Source organism: Hyla sarda, chromosome 1, assembly GCF_029499605.1.
Source record: "Hyla sarda isolate aHylSar1 chromosome 1, aHylSar1.hap1, whole genome shotgun sequence".
NCBI lineage: Eukaryota > Metazoa > Chordata > Amphibia > Anura > Hylidae > Hyla > Hyla sarda.
In genome coordinates, this window is record NC_079189.1 from 90,006,746 (window position 1) to 90,024,752 (window position 18,007).

The following is an 18,007-nucleotide window of genomic DNA, read 5'->3' on the forward strand; positions in this document are numbered from 1 at the left end:
CCTCATCAGGAGCATGCCCAGGCGTTGTAGGGAGGTCATACAGGCACGTGGAGGCCACACACACTACTGAGCCTCATTTTCACTTGTTTTAACCCCTTAAGGACACAGGACGTAAATGTACGTCCTGGTGAGGTGGTACTTAACGCACCAGGACGTACATTTACGTCCTAAGCATAACCGCGGGCATCGGAGCGATGCCCGTGTCATGCGCGGCTGATCCCGGCTGCTGATCGCAGCCAGGGACCCGCCGGCAATGGCCGACGCCCGCGATCTCGCGGGCGTCCGCCATTAACCCCTCAGGTGCCGGGATCAATACAGATCCCGGCATCTGCGGCGGTTCGCGATTTAAATGAACGATCGGATCGCCCGTAGCGCTGCTGCGGGGATCCGATCATTCATAACGCCGCACGGAGGTCTCCTCTTCTTCCTCCGTGCAGCTCCCGGCGTCTCCTGCTCTGGTCTGTGATCGAACAGACCAGAGCAGGAGATGACCGATAATACTGATCTGTTCTATGTCCTATACATAGAACAGATCAGTATTAGCAATCATGGTATTGCTATGAATAGTCCCCTATGGGGACTATTCAAGTGTAAAAAAAAATGTAAAAAAATGTAAAAGTAAAAGTAAAAAAAAGTGAAAAATCCCCTCCCCCAATAAAAAAGTAAAACGTCCGTTTTTTCCTATTTTACCCCCAAAAAGCGTAAAAATGTTTTTTATAGACATATTTGGTATCGCCGCGTGCGTAAATGTCCGAACTATTAAAATAAAATGTTAATGATCCCGTACGGTGAAAACGGCGTGAACGAAAAAAAAAAAAAAAAAGTCCAAAATTCCTACTTTTTTAATACATTTTATTTTAAAAAAATTATAAAAAATGTATTAAAAGTTTTTTATATGCAAATGTGGTATTAAAAAAAAGTACAGATCATGGCGCAAAAAATGAGCCCTCATACCGCCGCTTATACGGAAAAATAAAAAAGTTAGAGGTCATCAAAATAAAGGGATTATAAACGTACTAATTTGGTTAAAAAGTTTGTGATTTTTTTTAAGCGCAACAATAATATAAAAGTATATAATAATGGGTATAATTTTAATCGTATTGACCCTCAGAATAAAGAACACACGTCACTTTTACCATAAATTGTACGGTGTGAAAACAAAACCTTCCAAAATTAGCAAAATTGCGTTTTTCGTTTTAATTTCCCCACAAAAATAGTGTTTTTTGGTTGCGCCATACATTTTATCATATAATGAGTGATGTCATTACAAAGGACAACTGGTCGCGCAAAAAACAAGCCCTCATACTAGTCTGTGGATCAAAATATAAAAGAGTTATGATTTTTAGAAGGCGAGGAGGAAAAAATGAAAACGTAAAAATTAAATTGTCTGAGTCCTTAAGGCCAAAATGGGCTGAGTCCTTAAGGGGTTAAGGACATTCCATCAAAGTTGGATCAGCCTTTAGTGTGGTTTTCCACTTTGATTTTGAGTGTGACTCCATATCCAAATATAACAGTCAGAATAAATCCCTGGATCAACGTTCTGTCCCTATGAATCTATTATACATAACCAGCGATGTTATTATTCTCCAAAAATGCACCGTGACCCCTCTTTGAACTCTTTTACAAAGTTCACCTTGACCAACTCCTCAGGCAGAGAATTCCACAGTCTTACTGCTCTTACAGTAAAGAACCCCCGTCTGTGCTGGTGTAGAAACTTTCTTTCCTCTAAACATTCAACTTTGTAAAGACAAAAGTATTTCATACGATTAGTTCATTCATTCAGATCTAGGATGTGTTATCTTAGTGTTCCCTTTATTTTGTTTTGAGCAGTGTATATCAAATTCAAAGAAACCCAGCAGATTCACTACTCCTGCTAGGTAGATAACACTTATGTTAATCCCATTCTGACTATCTGACATAGTGTCAGTCCGGGCAGGTGTCTCTTGATTTTACCACATGGATTTAGCTGCTGATGTCTGGTCCACCTATATTATACAAGGGTATGTGATATCAATTCAACTTTGTGACATAGAATACGCTCTAGTCCCATATATGGGTAATGATTATAAGAAATATTTTGGTTTGCTTTTCACCAAATGAAATCCAGTGCCTCTTACCCTAAGCCACTATTATACTAAGCAAATTCATGTGCCATGGTGCAAAAAAAAAAAAAAAACACACACATTTCTCTAATGCAAAGAAACTTTGTCAAAGTGTCGCTACAGATGCTTCAATAGCTCTTCATTATATATAGTACCCACTGGTTTTAAATGGCATCACAGAACACAATAGAATGTACCCCAAGAGCTTCATTTATCATGGCACAGTATGAAATATTACTGTGACTTTGCAAATCAATATTTTGTCAGCGAAAACTCTGTCAGACCTGGAACTATTTCTCTTTCATCCACTCACGACACAAATATGCTTTAAAATATAAAATAGAATTAACATAATGTCCCTTTTGTCCAAAAAGTAAAAGGAAGAAAATTGTTATTGAACTCACATGCCACAACTGTCAACATTTTCAATGCTGGTGACAAACGCATGCTACAAAGAATAGCTAATGGTTCCGAACATCCCCTGCATCCTTTATCAGTGACAAAAGCATGCCACGAAGAATAACTAATGGTACTGAACATCTTGTGCTTCCTTTATTTAGCTGCAGGTCACACTAGCTTGTACACAACAGAGGCAAAGCCTGTTCAGCACTAAATAATATGCACCCCAGTGCATTAGATATGTCCTTATAGCAAGCGCATGACTAGCCACTCCGTGCCCTTAGCATTGCATTACGAAGCAGTGACTTATACAGTGAATCTTACTGTAAATGACTAAATAAACATTCATATCTAAGAAATAATGCATTGCCACATTACAAATAAGGTAACCAAGAAGGTTAATGAATTCAGAATAATGCCTTATACAATGGAGAATGCGTATATTGAATGTTAATGAATTTGCTGGCTGGTACCACATAGCAGATATTATTTGTCTGTGGAACGTTCCTGAATAAATATGAAAATCTTAGGATTATTATAGCTGCTAGATGAAATAAAAATTAGGTAAATCACATGAACTGTGACTCATAAATGAAACCGAACAGTGTGAAGAGTGCACAAGATTAGATCAAGAAAACCCAGCAGTTTCTGCCAAATTGACGTTATCTTACTGTATGTGTTAAAACAACAAAGCAGGAGTAATATTTATACAATAACCCCTCGGTGCATTGTTTTTGGTCTAATTTGCAATTTTTTTGTGATTTTTTGGGATTTCAGAAAGGTGATTTCTGAAGACGTGTCTATGTAGGCAACTTTACATGCAGTCATTAATTTATAATTTTCAATTTTTAAAAAATATGCACAATTACAAAGCAATGGCTAAATAAAAACCACAAACATAGACCACCTTCAGTGCTTCTCTAGAAACTTGCTTTAAAAAGTCAGAAATGGTGATGTGAAGTCAATTTGTTAGTTTTGGTGGATTATTTATCACACATTAATATTGTCCGTGTCCATCAATATACCCGCAACAAAGTGACTTTAAAATTTACAAAAAAACTAATCTCCCCCTATTTTCTTTTCTATGAAATATGGTTATACTGTACTATGCAAAAAGTAGTAAGCCATAAAAAAAACTATACATACAATGCATTCAGAAAGGCTTTAGACATTTTGTTATTTGAGGCCTTCTGCTAAAATGAAATAAAAAAATAAATAGTTTAGCACAAAATGAAATGCATTGTATATTCACTTCCAACAACTCAAATATTGTGATTTTCAAATATGTAATAAAGATGTTGTATGATTATATATTACATTTTACTGTTAAATTAGACAAATCATTACCATTTTTCAACTAGAAAAATTGAGAAATAAATAGCTCCTTTGGTTAGCTATTGCCTATCCAACAGATGTAGGCCTGCTATGTTACCTATCAGCCAAACTTGGGTGCAGAGTCTAAGTATCCTCTTAGTTTTCACCCTTTGTCCCTCTCTAGGATGCAAAAGCTAGACTTCTTTTGCTAGAGAATACCAGGTTGTTGCTCCAAGAGTGGTCCCGGTGAGGTAACTGCTGGCCATGCAGGCCAGACAGTCCCGATGCCAGGCACTGGATTACAGGCAGAGGTGAGGCTGGTGGTGGACAGCCAAGCATAGGTGTAGGACTCATTAGAGATATGCATGGTTACTAGAAGGTAGACCAGAAACTACTGCCATGGTGGAAGCAGAGGAAGAGCAGCCAGAGAAAGAAGCCCAGCACTGGCAGTGGGGAGCCAGAGCAGAGAAAGTGCCAAGACACACTGTACCAACTGCTGGCACTACAGTTATGGTGCCCTCTAGTGTTCTTTTCATTCCTGCTCAGAATGTCTATCAAATATGTCCAGTGCAGGTGGACTCAAGTGTGGCCATAACAAGTGTGTAACACCAATAGCTAGACACAGGAGAATTTTATGTGCTGTTTCTGTCTAAAAAAATAGCATCAAATTACTCAGTAGGGCATATTGACACCATAGAGTGGGGACCCAAGTGGGCTATGTGCCAAAATGATGAGCTGCTCCAGATAATAGCAGCTCAAGCAGACCAGGCACATTATTCATTACATGGAGGCAATTCATTGAACATCTGGCATGACTTCCCCTGGACATAACAGCCGATCGCCAGGGAAGATAAGAGGCTGTCTTTTGACACATCGTCTTTAATAATGCTATAGTGATTAATTACATGGCACAGTCATACATATTGCCTATAGAAACATAAAGACTTGCCCACAGGTCAAAAATACTCATTATCAAACATGAAACAGTGTAAATCTTTAACGCATCAAGCACCTGATCCCTGACTTTTCTCCTAGAAAAGAATGGATGTATTCAGCCTCCACCATTCATGTAACGCTCTATTATTAAATTTTTCAGGCAAACCAAAACTTTATATAAAAATACAATTCCTTTTAAATGCAAAGCTTCTGACAGATCACTCTGAATTGTCTTGAAACAGATCAGCCAGGTGCGCCATCACTTTTATATTTTTAAAGAAATATCATAAAACATGGTTTCTTTAGAAAGAAAATTACAAGGGTTTCAACTTCAAGTCTAGATTTGTTACACTCAAGGACATTGTATGACTCATGCCGATCAAAGCTGTTCAATTTTCTGTTTTTAAGATTTCTACATCTGTCTTGAATGATATTACTGAATAGAAAAATGGATGGGTGATAGAATTAAATCAATGTTAAACAGAACAGAACATAATAGCAATGCGATTTCATATAGGACAATAAATTAGCAGGGATTTTATTTCAACAGCTCACCTGTTGTAATGGCATTTACATCTCCTTTGCTCATGACTTCCTGTTCATCACCTTAATGTGCAGGAAATGCAACAGTTAACCACCTCCCCCAACTCAGTCAGTGATGGGCATTTGTCAAGACAGGGTCGCCACCAGACCAGCATTGGCAGGGGATCAGGCAGATGAGTAAGGCTTTTTAACCCAGCCTGGATAACTATCTCAAGCTAAATAAAAGCAATGTTGCTTATGTCAGCCAGCCATATGTATTGCTGACAAACCCTATCATGTTGTTTTTGTGCGCACAAAAAACCCTTTACTGCTGTATCTGTTTTTGCTCTTTAGAAGTATTTGTCTTTTAGAGTTTACTTTTGCTCTCATTTACACAGCAGATCTGCGTGCATTAAATTTGTACGGTAGTACATGAACACAAAAAAAAACCCATAAAATCACATTGTCTGATTTGTAAAGAATTTATTTGCAAATAATGTTGGAAACTAAGTATTTGGTCATTAACAAAAGTTCTTCTCGATACTTTGTTATATACCCTTTGTTGGCAATGACCGACGGTATCGTCGCCGGTTCACCACAAGGTATAGCAAAGGAAAAGTCCAGCACTACTTCATGCGATCCAAATGCCTTGACTTTATTAGACATATTCATACAGGATACAAACAGGAGATAAAAAACTTTTCTGACGCATTTCACGCTCCCAGTACTTAGTCATAGAAAAGTTATACAGATACAAATTTCCTTAAAATACTCTGGAAGCCACATCCTACTTCCTGTGACATTAAATTCCAAACAATCCAATTATCAGCCTCTGGGCAGGTGATCTCTCCAGCTGTTAACTCCTGCACAGCCGAACAAGCTGCCATATAAACATATAGCTACCTTCATAACTGAAATAATGCTTCACTGGCAGCTCGTATCAAGCAGCAGGATTACAGTTGGTTATTTTCTAAGAGTTGCTCCTACAGTTGATTTCTTCACACCAATGTGCTTGCCTATTGCCGATTCAGTCTTCCCAGCCTGGTGCAGGTCTACAGTTTTGTTTCTGGTGTCCTTCAACAGCTCTTTGGTCTTGGCCATAGTGGTGTGTGACTGTTTGAGATTGTGGACAGGTGTCTTTTATACTGATAACAAGTTCAAACAGGTGCCATTAATACAGGTAATGAGTGGAGAACAAAGGAGACTCTTAAAGAAGAAGTTACCGGTCTGTGAGAGCTAGAAATCTTGCTTGTTTGTAGGTGACCAAATACTTATTTTACCAAGGAATTTACCAATTAATTCATTAGAAATCCTACAATGTGTTTTCCGGCATTCTTTCCCTCCATTCTGTCTCTCATAGTTGAGGTATACCTATGATGAAAATGACAGGCCTCTCTCATCTTTTTAAGTGGGAGAACTTTCACAATTGGTGGCTGACTAAATACTTTTTTGCCCCACTGTATACCATGGTGCCATTTCATGTTGAAAATTATGGGCAAGATGCACACAGATTTCAGTGTGGAAAGGGTGACAATTCCAACAGGTGCCCTGATACCACATCTGATGGAGCTCAATTTGTTTTCTGTTAGATTCTATGGAGATTTCAAAAAAATCTCTTTGATATGGAAGGTATACAAAGTTACACTAGGTGAGTCCCTCCTGGCAAAGACATAGTAAAGATCATATGGCAGTACCCACCATAAATAAAATATTATTTTTCAGCTAGAATATTTATTTCTATTAACTCACCTGGATTCAAACATTTCCCCGGCAGCCTCCAGATAAGTGTGTGGCTGAATAATACTCCTATTGTGTAGTCTTTCTATATAAAGTCGCTGTATAAATTCCTTTGATGTGCTTGTCCAGCATTTTTATCCAGCAGTGCCTTTTGGTAGGACATCATCTAAAATTTAAGGGTAAAATATTCATTATTTCAGCATGGTACATGTTCTGTAATTTGGCTAGAGAACCAAATACAATACGGAAAATTATAAGAGGCTCCAATTTCAGATTCTTGTCCATATGCAGATCTCCATAGTTTCCACTCAATTTTTGGTCCATATTTATAGGCCTATTTTCAACAATTTTTTTGTCTAATTCCCTCCCAGTGTTTTTAGCCATTTTTTGCTTTTGGTCTGTTTTTGTCAGTAATTTACAGCTTAAAAATTGTGTAGAATAGCTATATAATGTACAGACAATGCTATGCAGCAAGTGATGGTGATAGATTCACCCTTTTTTCACTTGTTAGAATTCCGTACTATGGTTTTTAAAGTTCCATACCACGTAAATCCTGTAGATCCTGGCAGATAGGTTTCAGGGAAATATAATTACCATACCATCATTAGATCTTTGTTTGCAAAATTATAAAAGTGGCTTTTGCTCCGGCCGCACACGCTGGCTGTGAGTGCATGGTCCCGTTACCTGCTGCTGCCAGCGGGGCTGGGACTCTGCCTCTCTTCTCCAGCACGTATGTCCCCTTCCCCTAGGGCACGCATGCCGGTGCTTTAAGATTTAAAGGGCCAGTGCGCTCATTAGTGTAATTCACCTGTGGCTCATTGATAAATTCCTCCACCCTCCTCACTTCCCTGCCGGATCTTTGTTGCCTTGTGCCTGAGAGAAAGCATCCCTGAGAGTTACCTTGCCGTGTATTTGATCCTTTGCTCTGTGACCTGACCTTGATCCTCTGCCGCCTGCCTATTAACCTCCTGCTACTTCCTGACTACGCTACTGTGCCACCTGCCTTGACCTTCTGCTATCCTAACTATGAGCTGCCTTATCCCTCCTGTGCCTCGCATCTCCTCAGCCGCCTGTGTGGTCGAGTCGTGCCAGGGGGTAGCGATCATGGTGCCGCCTGCCGCAGCAAGTCCATCCTGCTTTGTGGCGGGCTCTGGTGAAAATCAGCGTCACCTTAGACTCCGCTCCCTGGTGCGGTCTGAGTCATCTGCCTCACATGTCCAGCGGATCCAGATCCACCGGAGTTTCTGTCTTCTGAAACGTGAGTGTTACACATACACTGATCGATGCTGAGAAAGTGCACTGGAAAAGTAGGGAGACACCCAGTGGCAGCTTTTTCAACACAAATAAAACATGGAAAACTTCATTTTACATTAGACTTTTTTTTTTTTACTATAATGAGTGTGATAGCAAAAAAAAATTTAATGACAGTGCCCATTAAAAGAAAAAAAAATAAGATACAAAAAATATTTACCTATGTTTTCCCAAAAATAGTAAGCAATCAGATTTCTAAGTGAGATATGTGATAAGCCGGGAGCAAGCCTTTAAAAGGATAAATGGGCTTGTGTTTATGCGACTGTGCTTTGCTTATTAATAGGAGGAAAAAAAAGCTAGAATTGATGGATAAACATGTTTCCGCAGTGAGTTGCTGCTCTCTCTTGGCATCTTGGCAGCAGGCATCCATGCCCAGGGAAGACAAAAAAAAAACATGATCACAGAGCTTTATTTATATTTTCCTGGAAATAATAAATTTTGTGTACAAAACGTAATTTTTTACATTTGCCGTATGCCTTTAAAGTAGGGACAAGTCATCAAATAACAGGATGTATTGAATGGTAAGAAGTCATTTTTCTGCTTGCGCTAGAAATTAACTCGCAACTTATTTCTATAGTTGGAATTCTGAGTAATCCTGTTTTCATGAAGCTGTTGTGCTGAATTGAAAGCAAACTCCTATGGTGATAGCGCTGGTCAGGGAGAGCTGAGATGTATATGACATAGATGTAAGCCCCATTTCAACTTGTTAATATATTTTACAATGGTTTATAGGGGTACTCCGCCCCCTCGGAGAACTTATCCCCTATCCAAACATGGCCCCCCGCGATCTCTGTGTGGGCACTCCAGCTTTTTGAACATTATCTTAAGAATGTTGGGTTTGGGTCGGGTGGCCATGGTTGTGATGTCCTGTCACGCCCCCTCCATAGACACAAATAGAGTGGGTGTGTTGTGATCGTCAAGACGGAACGTGGCGTGACATCACGACCATGGCCACCCATCACGACCAGAACGCCAGGTGCTGCACAGAGATCTCGGGGGATCCCAAAGGCCAGACATCTCATCCTTTCCCCTAACCTTTGGATAGGGGAAAAGATGTCTAGGGGCGAAGTACGCCTTTAAGCTCTTAGACCACTAAAGGGAGCGTGTCATCAGAAAATGAACTCCTGTTCATATAGAGTTTTTATATTTTTTAAGAATTTTTAAGGAATTTTGTTTCAATCTGTCTTGTCACTATGTAGCCCTATAGATGGCTGATACCTCATATACTGTAGAGATAAATTTTTCCGCAGTCTTCTCATTGCCATCACAGATAAAATTACATTGAAGCTGCGAAACAGGCTTGTTAAAAGCTTGCCAGTCAAGTAAATTGGCACTCAGGAAGGGTTAAGCTGTGTCAAATACTTTGCTGTTCTTTTTGGGTTTTGCAGCTATCCAAAAAATGTAACTACAACAAATGCAATATGCATTTACTTCCTTAATGGTGAAAACATAATATTGAAAACTACTTATTTGAAAGTCTGAAAGTCAAATGCCTCCATTATCATATGTAAATTGTAATTCCCATTACTATGTAGAGCAAGGGTATCTATTTGTGGCAAGAAAGCATCTCCCATTATTGTTGTTATTATTATTTCCCATGAATCTTTCTGTACATGTCCCATGAGATCCGCTATTTCACTCCTCCTAACAATTCTGTCTCTATCTGTAAGACAGATGCCTCCTGCAGGACACCTTCCCCACTGCTTTATCTACAAAAATAGTAGAACATTTTAACAGTTTGTCTAGCAAAAAGTTTTTATTTATAAATATGCCCAGGCCTCCTACTAAAACAAAATCTTTACTTGCCTCCTTTACTTACCACAGCACCCAGTCTCTACTGCAGTCCACTTCCTAAAAACTTTTTCTGCACAACCCCTTTAAAGGGGTACTCTGCCCGTATACATGTTATCTCCTATCCAAAGGATAGGGGATAACTCATCTGATTGCAGGGGGGCCGGCCACTGGGACCCCCTACGATCTCTGTGCTGGCTCTGCAGTGTTACAGTCAGGGAAGCCAAGGGGTTCATGTCTATGGGAGGGGGCGTGAAAGCTAGTACTCAGCCTTTTCCCTACACACCTTCTCCCATAGACCTGAATGGAGGGGGCGTGGTGACTGTGACCACCAGTCATCCGTCACGGAGTGGAGTTCGCTTCCTGCACCGGATGACTGGAGTGCAGCAGCAAAGATCGTGGGTGTACGGCCGCTGGATAGGGGATAACATGTCTAGCGGCAAAGTACTCCTTTAAGTCCTTTTCCTTAGAAGAGCCTCACATAACAGTCTTGTGGCAGCCTGAAGTGGAACTATGAAATTTCATACAATCTTATGCATACATGAAGCTACATACCTTATCATGTAGGACTATTTAGTAAGAAAGCTAACGCTTTCCATAAAGCTGTTTTTATTATTGTTAAATGATTGTTCAGCCCATGGCTATGTTCATACAGTGTAAAATCAATAGCAAAATACAGACGTAGAATAGTAATAAAATACTGGAGTATTTCTATCAATGTATGCAGTTTAAGTCTATGGAAAAGTGACCATTCGTGCACACACAGTTTAAGAAAGCCTCCTTAATTTCAACATTGAAATTACGCCATTTTTTTAAACAGCATGTCTTTTTTCTATAAACTTGCCTTGTGCACATTATTATATTTTATTCCTTTTTAATGTCAGCATTTTGCTATTGGTTTTACACTGTGTGAACATAGCCTAAAACTGTAATGTACTGTATATAAAATATGCCGGCAAAAGACTGGTAACACTTTCATCTTGCTTTGATAAAGATTACACGTACACCTCTCTTATGACCAGTAAGTGAAACCAAGGCCTGTCACATTAAATAATAGTACAGTATATTACAAGATGTCAAGACAGCGCAGCCCTAAATGAATGAGTTAATGTGACAAATAGAGCAAAAAGGGAGAAGAGAGCTTCTGCAAAAGCATTTCACAGCACAGATACGTTTATTGATTCCTCTTAGTGGGTTCTATATGCTATTGACATGATTTGATTTTAGTGGGTCAATCATTTTTCTGTTCTTGTAACTGTATGTAAGAGGCAAAATTGTCAGCCAGCAGCAGTACATGAAATGGTTGAGCTATCTCTAAGTCAGAAACAGCATGGCAGCTGAAAAACAGAGCTCTCTAACCATATCTAAAAGCCACTTCCTTGGAAGGAAACACCCTCTCCTGGGAAGAGGTCTAATTTATTATTCATGCCTGCTGATTTTTGGACTTTATATCAGTACACTGCACACGCATTGTCCTGGGTACATGTTAAATGCCCTCCGTCTATTAAATATGAACAGGTACATGGACTTATAACAATGGCAATGTGAAAAAAAAATAAGCAAAAGCCTTAAAACATATCTAACAATGTATCGGTAGAAAGTGACATTTACAAATACTTATTTAACAAATAACAAATGGTTACATTGTAGTCTCGCTGTTCAATCTGATTGAAAAGGACAGAGTAGTATGCAGATCTTTTCATGGATAACAGTGGTCAATAGGCCTATTCATTTCATAACCATATAATTTATCATAATCTTTACATCAATAGTACTCAGGAAATCAGGAATGGTTTGTTAGAATCCTTTCCAATCTCTACTATACATATTTTTTACATTTTTGAATGTTGTAATAATGATCGAAATTTGGGCTTATTAGCATTTTATCAATAATTCATTGTTAAAGGGGTACTTCAGTGAAAAACTTTTTTTTTTTTAAATCAACTGGTGCCAGAAAGTTAAACAGATTTGTAAATTTCTTCTATTAAAAAATCACAATCCTTCCTGTACTTATTAGCTGCTGAATACTACAGCGGAAATTCTTTTCTTTTTGAAACACAGACCTGTCTGCTAACATCTTGAGCACAGTGCTCTCTGCTGACATCTCTGTCCATTTTAGGAACTGTCCAGAACAGCATATGTTTGCTATGGGGATTTCCTTTTACTCCGGACAGTTCCTAAAATGGACAGAGATGTCAGCAGAGAGCACTGTGCTCATGATGTCAGCAGACAGCTCTGTGTTTCAAACGGAAAATAATTTCCACTGTAGTATTCAGCAGCTAATAAATACAGGCAGGATTAAGATTTTTTTTAATAGAAGTAATTTACAAATCTGTTTAACTTTCTGGCACCAGTTGATTTAAAAAAAAAAAAAAAAGGTTTTCACCGGAGTACCCCTTTAACGCCCCCGTTTCCGAGTCCTTAAGGACCGAGGACGTAGCAGTACGTCCTGTCCATTCCCGGCCTCCCGCTGCTAGCCGGAGGGGAGCCAGTGCCCGATGCCTGCTGAAATCGTTAATGCCCATAATGCTCCCCCATGTCGGCGATGGCCGCAGATCGCTGGACAATTCAGTCCAGCGATCTGCGGCGATTCTGGGTCAATCGGGTCTCCAGTGACCCGGAATTACTTGCTGATCGGGGAGAGACGGCCCCGAACAGCCATAGCCAGCAGGGGTGAGGTGGCACTGGTGCCACCTCACGATCACCCTGATTCATCGGCCCTGCTGCGGGTGTCAGGGCACCTGCTGCGAGTGTCACTCCCGCAACCCGCTCCGCCCCTCTACCGAAGGACGTGAGCGGGTGCGGGAAGAAGACCCCGGGAGCTGGGGACCCCGATCCCCGGCGTCAATGTTGGGATCGGGGCCCCAGGAGCGGCGGCGGCGGTGGCGAGGGACTGACCTGTGTCCCGGAGCAGCAGTAGGAGGTGAGTGACAGCCTCCTGCTTTTGCTTAGCAACAGCTCACAGCATGCATAAAGGGCATGCTGGGAGCTGTAGTTATGCAACAGCAGGAGGCAGACCACCACAACTCCCAGCATTCCCTTATGGGCATGCTGGGACTTATAGTTTTGCAACAGCTGGAGGCCCATTTTTTCTTCAGCTGTTGTATAACTACAACTCCCAGCTTGCACAATCAGCTAAAGTGCATACTGGGAGTTGTAGTGGTGCATCTGCTGGTTGCATAACTAGAACTCCCAGCATGCACGTTGGCTGTCGGTGACTGCTGAGAGTTGTAGTTTTGTAACATCTGAAGGCACACTGAGTTAAGTAGCAAACCAGTGTGTCTCCAGCTGTTGCATAACTACAATCCCCAGCATCCCCAGCCAAAGTAGTATGCATCCAGCTGTTGCATAACTACAAGACCCAGCATGCCCTTCCGCTGTCCATACATGCTGGGGTTTGTAGCTTTTGCAACAGCTGAAGGCACACTGGTTGCAAAACACTGAGTTTGTTACCAAACTTGGTGTTTCACAAACAGTGTGCCTCCATGTGTTGCAAAACTACAACTCCCAGCATGCACTGATAGACCATACATGCTGGGAGTTGTAGTTTTGCAACAGCTGGATACCCTCCCCCCTCCCCAATGTGAACGTACAGGGTACACTCACATGGGCAGAGGTTTACACTAAGTATCCGGCTGCAAGTTTGAGCTGCGGCAAATTTTCTGCCGCAGCTCAAACTGCCAGCGAGAAACTACTGTGAACCCCCGCCCGTGTGACTGTACCCTAAAAACACTACACTACACTATACTAACACAAAATAAAATAAAAAGTAAAAAACACTACATATACACATATCCCTACACAGCCCCCCTCCCCAATAAAAATGAAAAACGTCTGGTACGCCACTGTTTCCAAAACGGAGCCTCCAGCTGTTGCAAAACAACTACTCCCAGTATTGCCAGATAGCCACTGACTGTCTAGGCATGCTCGGAGTTTTACAACAGCTGGAGGCACCCTGTTTGGGAATCACTGGCGTAGAATACCCCTATGTCCATCCCTATGCAAGTCCCTAATTTAGGCCTCAAATGCGCATGGCGCTCTCACTTTGGAGCCCTGTCATATTTCAAGGCAACAGTTTAGGGACACATATGGGGTATCGCTGTACTCGGGAGAAATTGTGTTACAAATTTTGTGGGGTATTTTCTGCTATTACCCTTTTTAAAAATGTAAAATTTTTGGGAAAACAAGCATTTTAGTTAAAAAAATATATATTTTTTTACATATGCAAAAGTCGTGAAACACCAGTGGGGTATGAAGGTTCACATTACCCCTTGTTACATTCCCCGAGGGGTCTAGTTTCCAAAATGCAATGCCATGTGTTTGTTTGTTTTTTTTTTGCTGTTCTGGCATCATAGGGGCTTCCTAAATGCGGCATGCCCCCAGAGCAAAATTTGCTTTCAAAAAGCCAAATGTGACTCCTTCTCTTCTGAGACCTGTAGTGCGCCAGCAGAGGTGTTTTCTGAATCGGGAGAAATTGGGCTTCAAATTTTGTGGGGTATTTTCTAGGGATGTAAGAAAAAATCGATTCGCGCGATTATCGCGATTTTTTGTTCCGCGATACTGAATAGATTTTAAAATTCTGAGAATCGATTTTTTTTATAAATTATTATAATTAACATGCTACCGCGAGACTACAGACTCAGAACAAACAGGAAGGAGAACGTACGCAGTCTATGCACTCACAGGACAACTCTCGCGGGATCTTGTTCTTTCTCAGCTGCGAGTCGCAGCTGAGAAAGAACAAGATCCCGCGAGAGTTGTCCTGTGAGTGCGTATGTTCTCCTTCCTGTTTGGTCTGAGTCTGTAGTCTCGCGGTAGCTGCTGCAGAGTGAACGCTGCATCAACATGGCTGGCAATGAAAAAGAGATTCGGGACGCGCCGGGGAGTTATAAGGCGGGCATTTGGACTCATTTTGGATTCTACAATAAACCAGGGAGTAAGGAGTATGACAAGAGCCATGCAGTGTGCAAAATATGTGAGGCCAGAATCAAATACTGCGGGAATACGACAAACCTACGTGCCCACATGGCCAGGCATCATGGCGACATAGAGGTAAACTTAAAACAAGCAGCTAGTATCACTACCCCCGCTTCTCAGAGGACTCTTGACCAAGCTAATACTGCCAAGTTTCCACCAGGCTCGATTCGTGCAACAAGAATAACACAATCTGTGCTCTATTTCATTTGCAAAAACCTGCGCCCTCTTAGTGTGGTGGAGAACGAGGGCTTTCAGATTATGGTGAATGAGATGGAGCCCCGCTACGCCCTACCCTCCCGACAACACATCACAGACATCGCTTTACCGAAGATGTACAAAGATGTAAAGAAGGTTGTGCTGGAGGAACTGAGTTCTGCCGGGAGAGTGGCTTTGACATGTGATGCTTGGACTTCCAGATGTACCGAGTCGTACGTGACCATAACAGCTCATCACATTACGGGCGAGTGGAAGTTAGTCTCACACGTGCTGCAAACGCGAGCCATATATGACAGCCACACTGGCGAAAACATTGCAGGTTTGCTCCGTGGTGCTCTTGATGAATGGGGCTTGACTGCTAAAGATCCCGTTGTCGTCACAGATAATGCTGCCAATATGGCTGTGGCTGCTAGACTTGCACAGGTTAGCCACATTCAGTGTTTTGCTCACAGCCTAAACCTAGCCTCACAGAAAGCACTTAAACTACCATCAGTGGCCAGACTGCTTGGAAGAATTAGGCGTGTCACTGGCTTTTTTAGGCGCAGTGCAATAGCCAGTCACCAGCTAAATCTCAAACAGGACCAACTCCAGCTACCAAAGCACAGGCTGATTACAGATGTCGTTACACGCTGGAATAGCTCCTATGACATGACTGAGAGGTTTTTAGAACAGCAACCAGCAATATGTGCAGCACTTCTTTCCAATGAGGTCAGGAAAAATGAAAAGGATATCTTCACATTGACTGAGTCAGACATCACATGTGCAGAAGAGGTCCTGAAAGCTCTGAAGCCTATGAAAGATGCCACATTAGTGATGTCAGAGGAGAGCATGCCAACACTGTCACTGATTGCACCACTTCATGCCAAGCTCATCATGGGCACTGAACGAAGTCCTGATGATTCAGATACAGTCAAGGATATTAAGGAAGCAATAGCACAAGATCTAAAAAAAAGATATGCAAATGAAAAGGAGACCCTGTACATGGCATCAGCTGTTGACCCTCGGTTCAAGAATCTACCCTTCCTCCCTGCTGATGAGGCTGATGACATCTACGCACGACTGACTGAAGCTGTGGAGGTTGAGATACAAAAGCTAACTACTACTTCTACTATGGTAGGTGAGTGAAGGCATCAAAGCAATATTGAGTTTGACATTATGTTATTTATATCTTAAGTTTCAATTTGATTACTGCTTGTTATTGTTTTTCAGCAGCAAGAAGAAGAGGAGGACAAAGAAGACAATCAACCAGCAACTAACATCCAGCCACCCATGAAGAAACCCAGAGCATCATGTGCATTGGCTGAGCTGCTTGGACAAACTTTTTCCTTTGACAAACACCATCGAGCACAAAAATCTGCACATGATGTTGCAGCAACTGAAGTTAGAATGTTTAGAGATGAAACCCCCTTGCCTCTCAGTGATGACCCTCTTGACTGGTGGAGGAAGCACATTGCAGAGTATCCTCACATAGGTAGAGTAGCAAAGTGTTTCCTCTGCATCCCTGGTACAAGTGTCTCTGCAGAACGAGTTTTCTCCACTGCAGGAGACATTGTGTCTGCACAAAGAAGTGTCCTTAAAGCTGGGCATGTAGATCAGCTTGTGTTCCTCAACAAGAATCTTAAGATGAAGAAAAAATAAGCTCAGTAGCTCACATGTTCCATCCTTTTAGTCATAGTAGTCATGTCATAGGAGCTATTCCAGGCGTTGGCGTTTGTTATACTGCAAACATGTTTTGCTGACGTTGCACTTTTAACAGTGTAGGGTTTTATAATAGTTGTCTAACTTGTCTTACTACGTCTACTACAGATGTACATATTCTGCAGAAACACTTGTACCATGGATGCAGACAAAACACTTTGTAGTGTACTCTACCTTTTTGAGGAGGATACTCTACTATTCCAGGCGTTGGCCTTTGTTTTATACTGCACAGATGTTTTGCTGTGCCTGTTGCACTTTTAAGTGTAGAGTTTATAATTGTTGTGTTACTGTTATCAATAACTAACTATTAAGTAAATATCTACACTTAAAAGTGCAACAGCTAAACATCTGTGCAGTATAAAAAAAAAGTCCTGGAAGCAGAGTATCCTCCTCACATAGGATTAGAATATTGCGCATAATGGCCCAGATTTATCAAACTGTGTGACAGAAAAAATAGAGAAATTTCCCCCCAGCAACCAATCACAGCTCAGCTAACGAGCTCTGGTAAAGTGAAAGCTGAGCTGTGATTGGTTGCTGGGGGGAAATCTCTCCACTTTTTCTCTCACACAGTTTGATAAATCTGGGCCAATGAGTTTTCTCCACTGCAGGAGACATTGTGTCTGCACAAAGAAGTGTCTTTATAGCTGGGCATGTAGATCAGCTTGTGTTTCTCAACAAGAATCTTAGTAGATTACATAACATTACAATGCAAAAAAAAACCTTGCATGTTCCATCCTTTTATACTTACTTATAGTCATGTCATAGGAGCTATTCCAGGCGAGGGCCTTATACTCCTGGTACTCCACACAAATATTTTGCTGTTGCACTTGTAAGTTTAGGGTTTCATAATAGTTGTCTAACTTGTACCACGTCTAGTATGTACTTATTCTGCAGTCACTTGTAGCAGGGGGGCAGACAAAACACTTTGCTAGTACTGTGAGGAAGATACTCTGCTATTCCAGGCATTGTCCTTTTTTGTGTTAATGCTCTCACCGCTGTTTTCC

General features: G+C 41.1%; 2 protein-coding genes across 3 annotated transcripts in view; both read left to right on the top strand.

Moving 5' to 3' along the window:
• Nucleotides 1-18,007, top strand: part of GABRB1 (gamma-aminobutyric acid type A receptor subunit beta1) — a 664,745-nt gene that overhangs the window by 601,808 nt on the left and 44,930 nt on the right. The gene's annotated exons all lie outside the window — the stretch shown is intronic.
• Nucleotides 15,344-17,404, top strand: LOC130356205 (E3 SUMO-protein ligase ZBED1-like). 2 transcript variants are annotated; one of them, XM_056557384.1, is made up of 2 exons: nt 15,344-16,418; nt 16,515-17,404. In XM_056557384.1, the coding sequence occupies exons 1-2, from the start codon at nt 15,348-15,350 to the stop codon at nt 16,941-16,943; spliced, it is 1,500 nt and encodes a 499-aa protein (XP_056413359.1). In that variant the 5' UTR covers nt 15,344-15,347; the 3' UTR covers nt 16,944-17,404. The 2 variants fall into 2 exon arrangements, with proteins under 2 accessions (XP_056413359.1, XP_056413367.1); XM_056557392.1 differs by having other exon boundaries at nt 16,518-17,404.

Coding starts and splice junctions, on each gene's coding strand:
- LOC130356205 (XM_056557384.1), top strand. CDS start 15,348: ATGGTGAATGAGATGGAGCCCCGCTACGCCCTACCCTCCCGACAACAC. Junction 16,419..16,514: donor TAACTACTACTTCTACTATG/GTAGGTGAGTGA, acceptor ATTGTTTTTCAG/CAGCAAGAAGAAGAGGAGGA.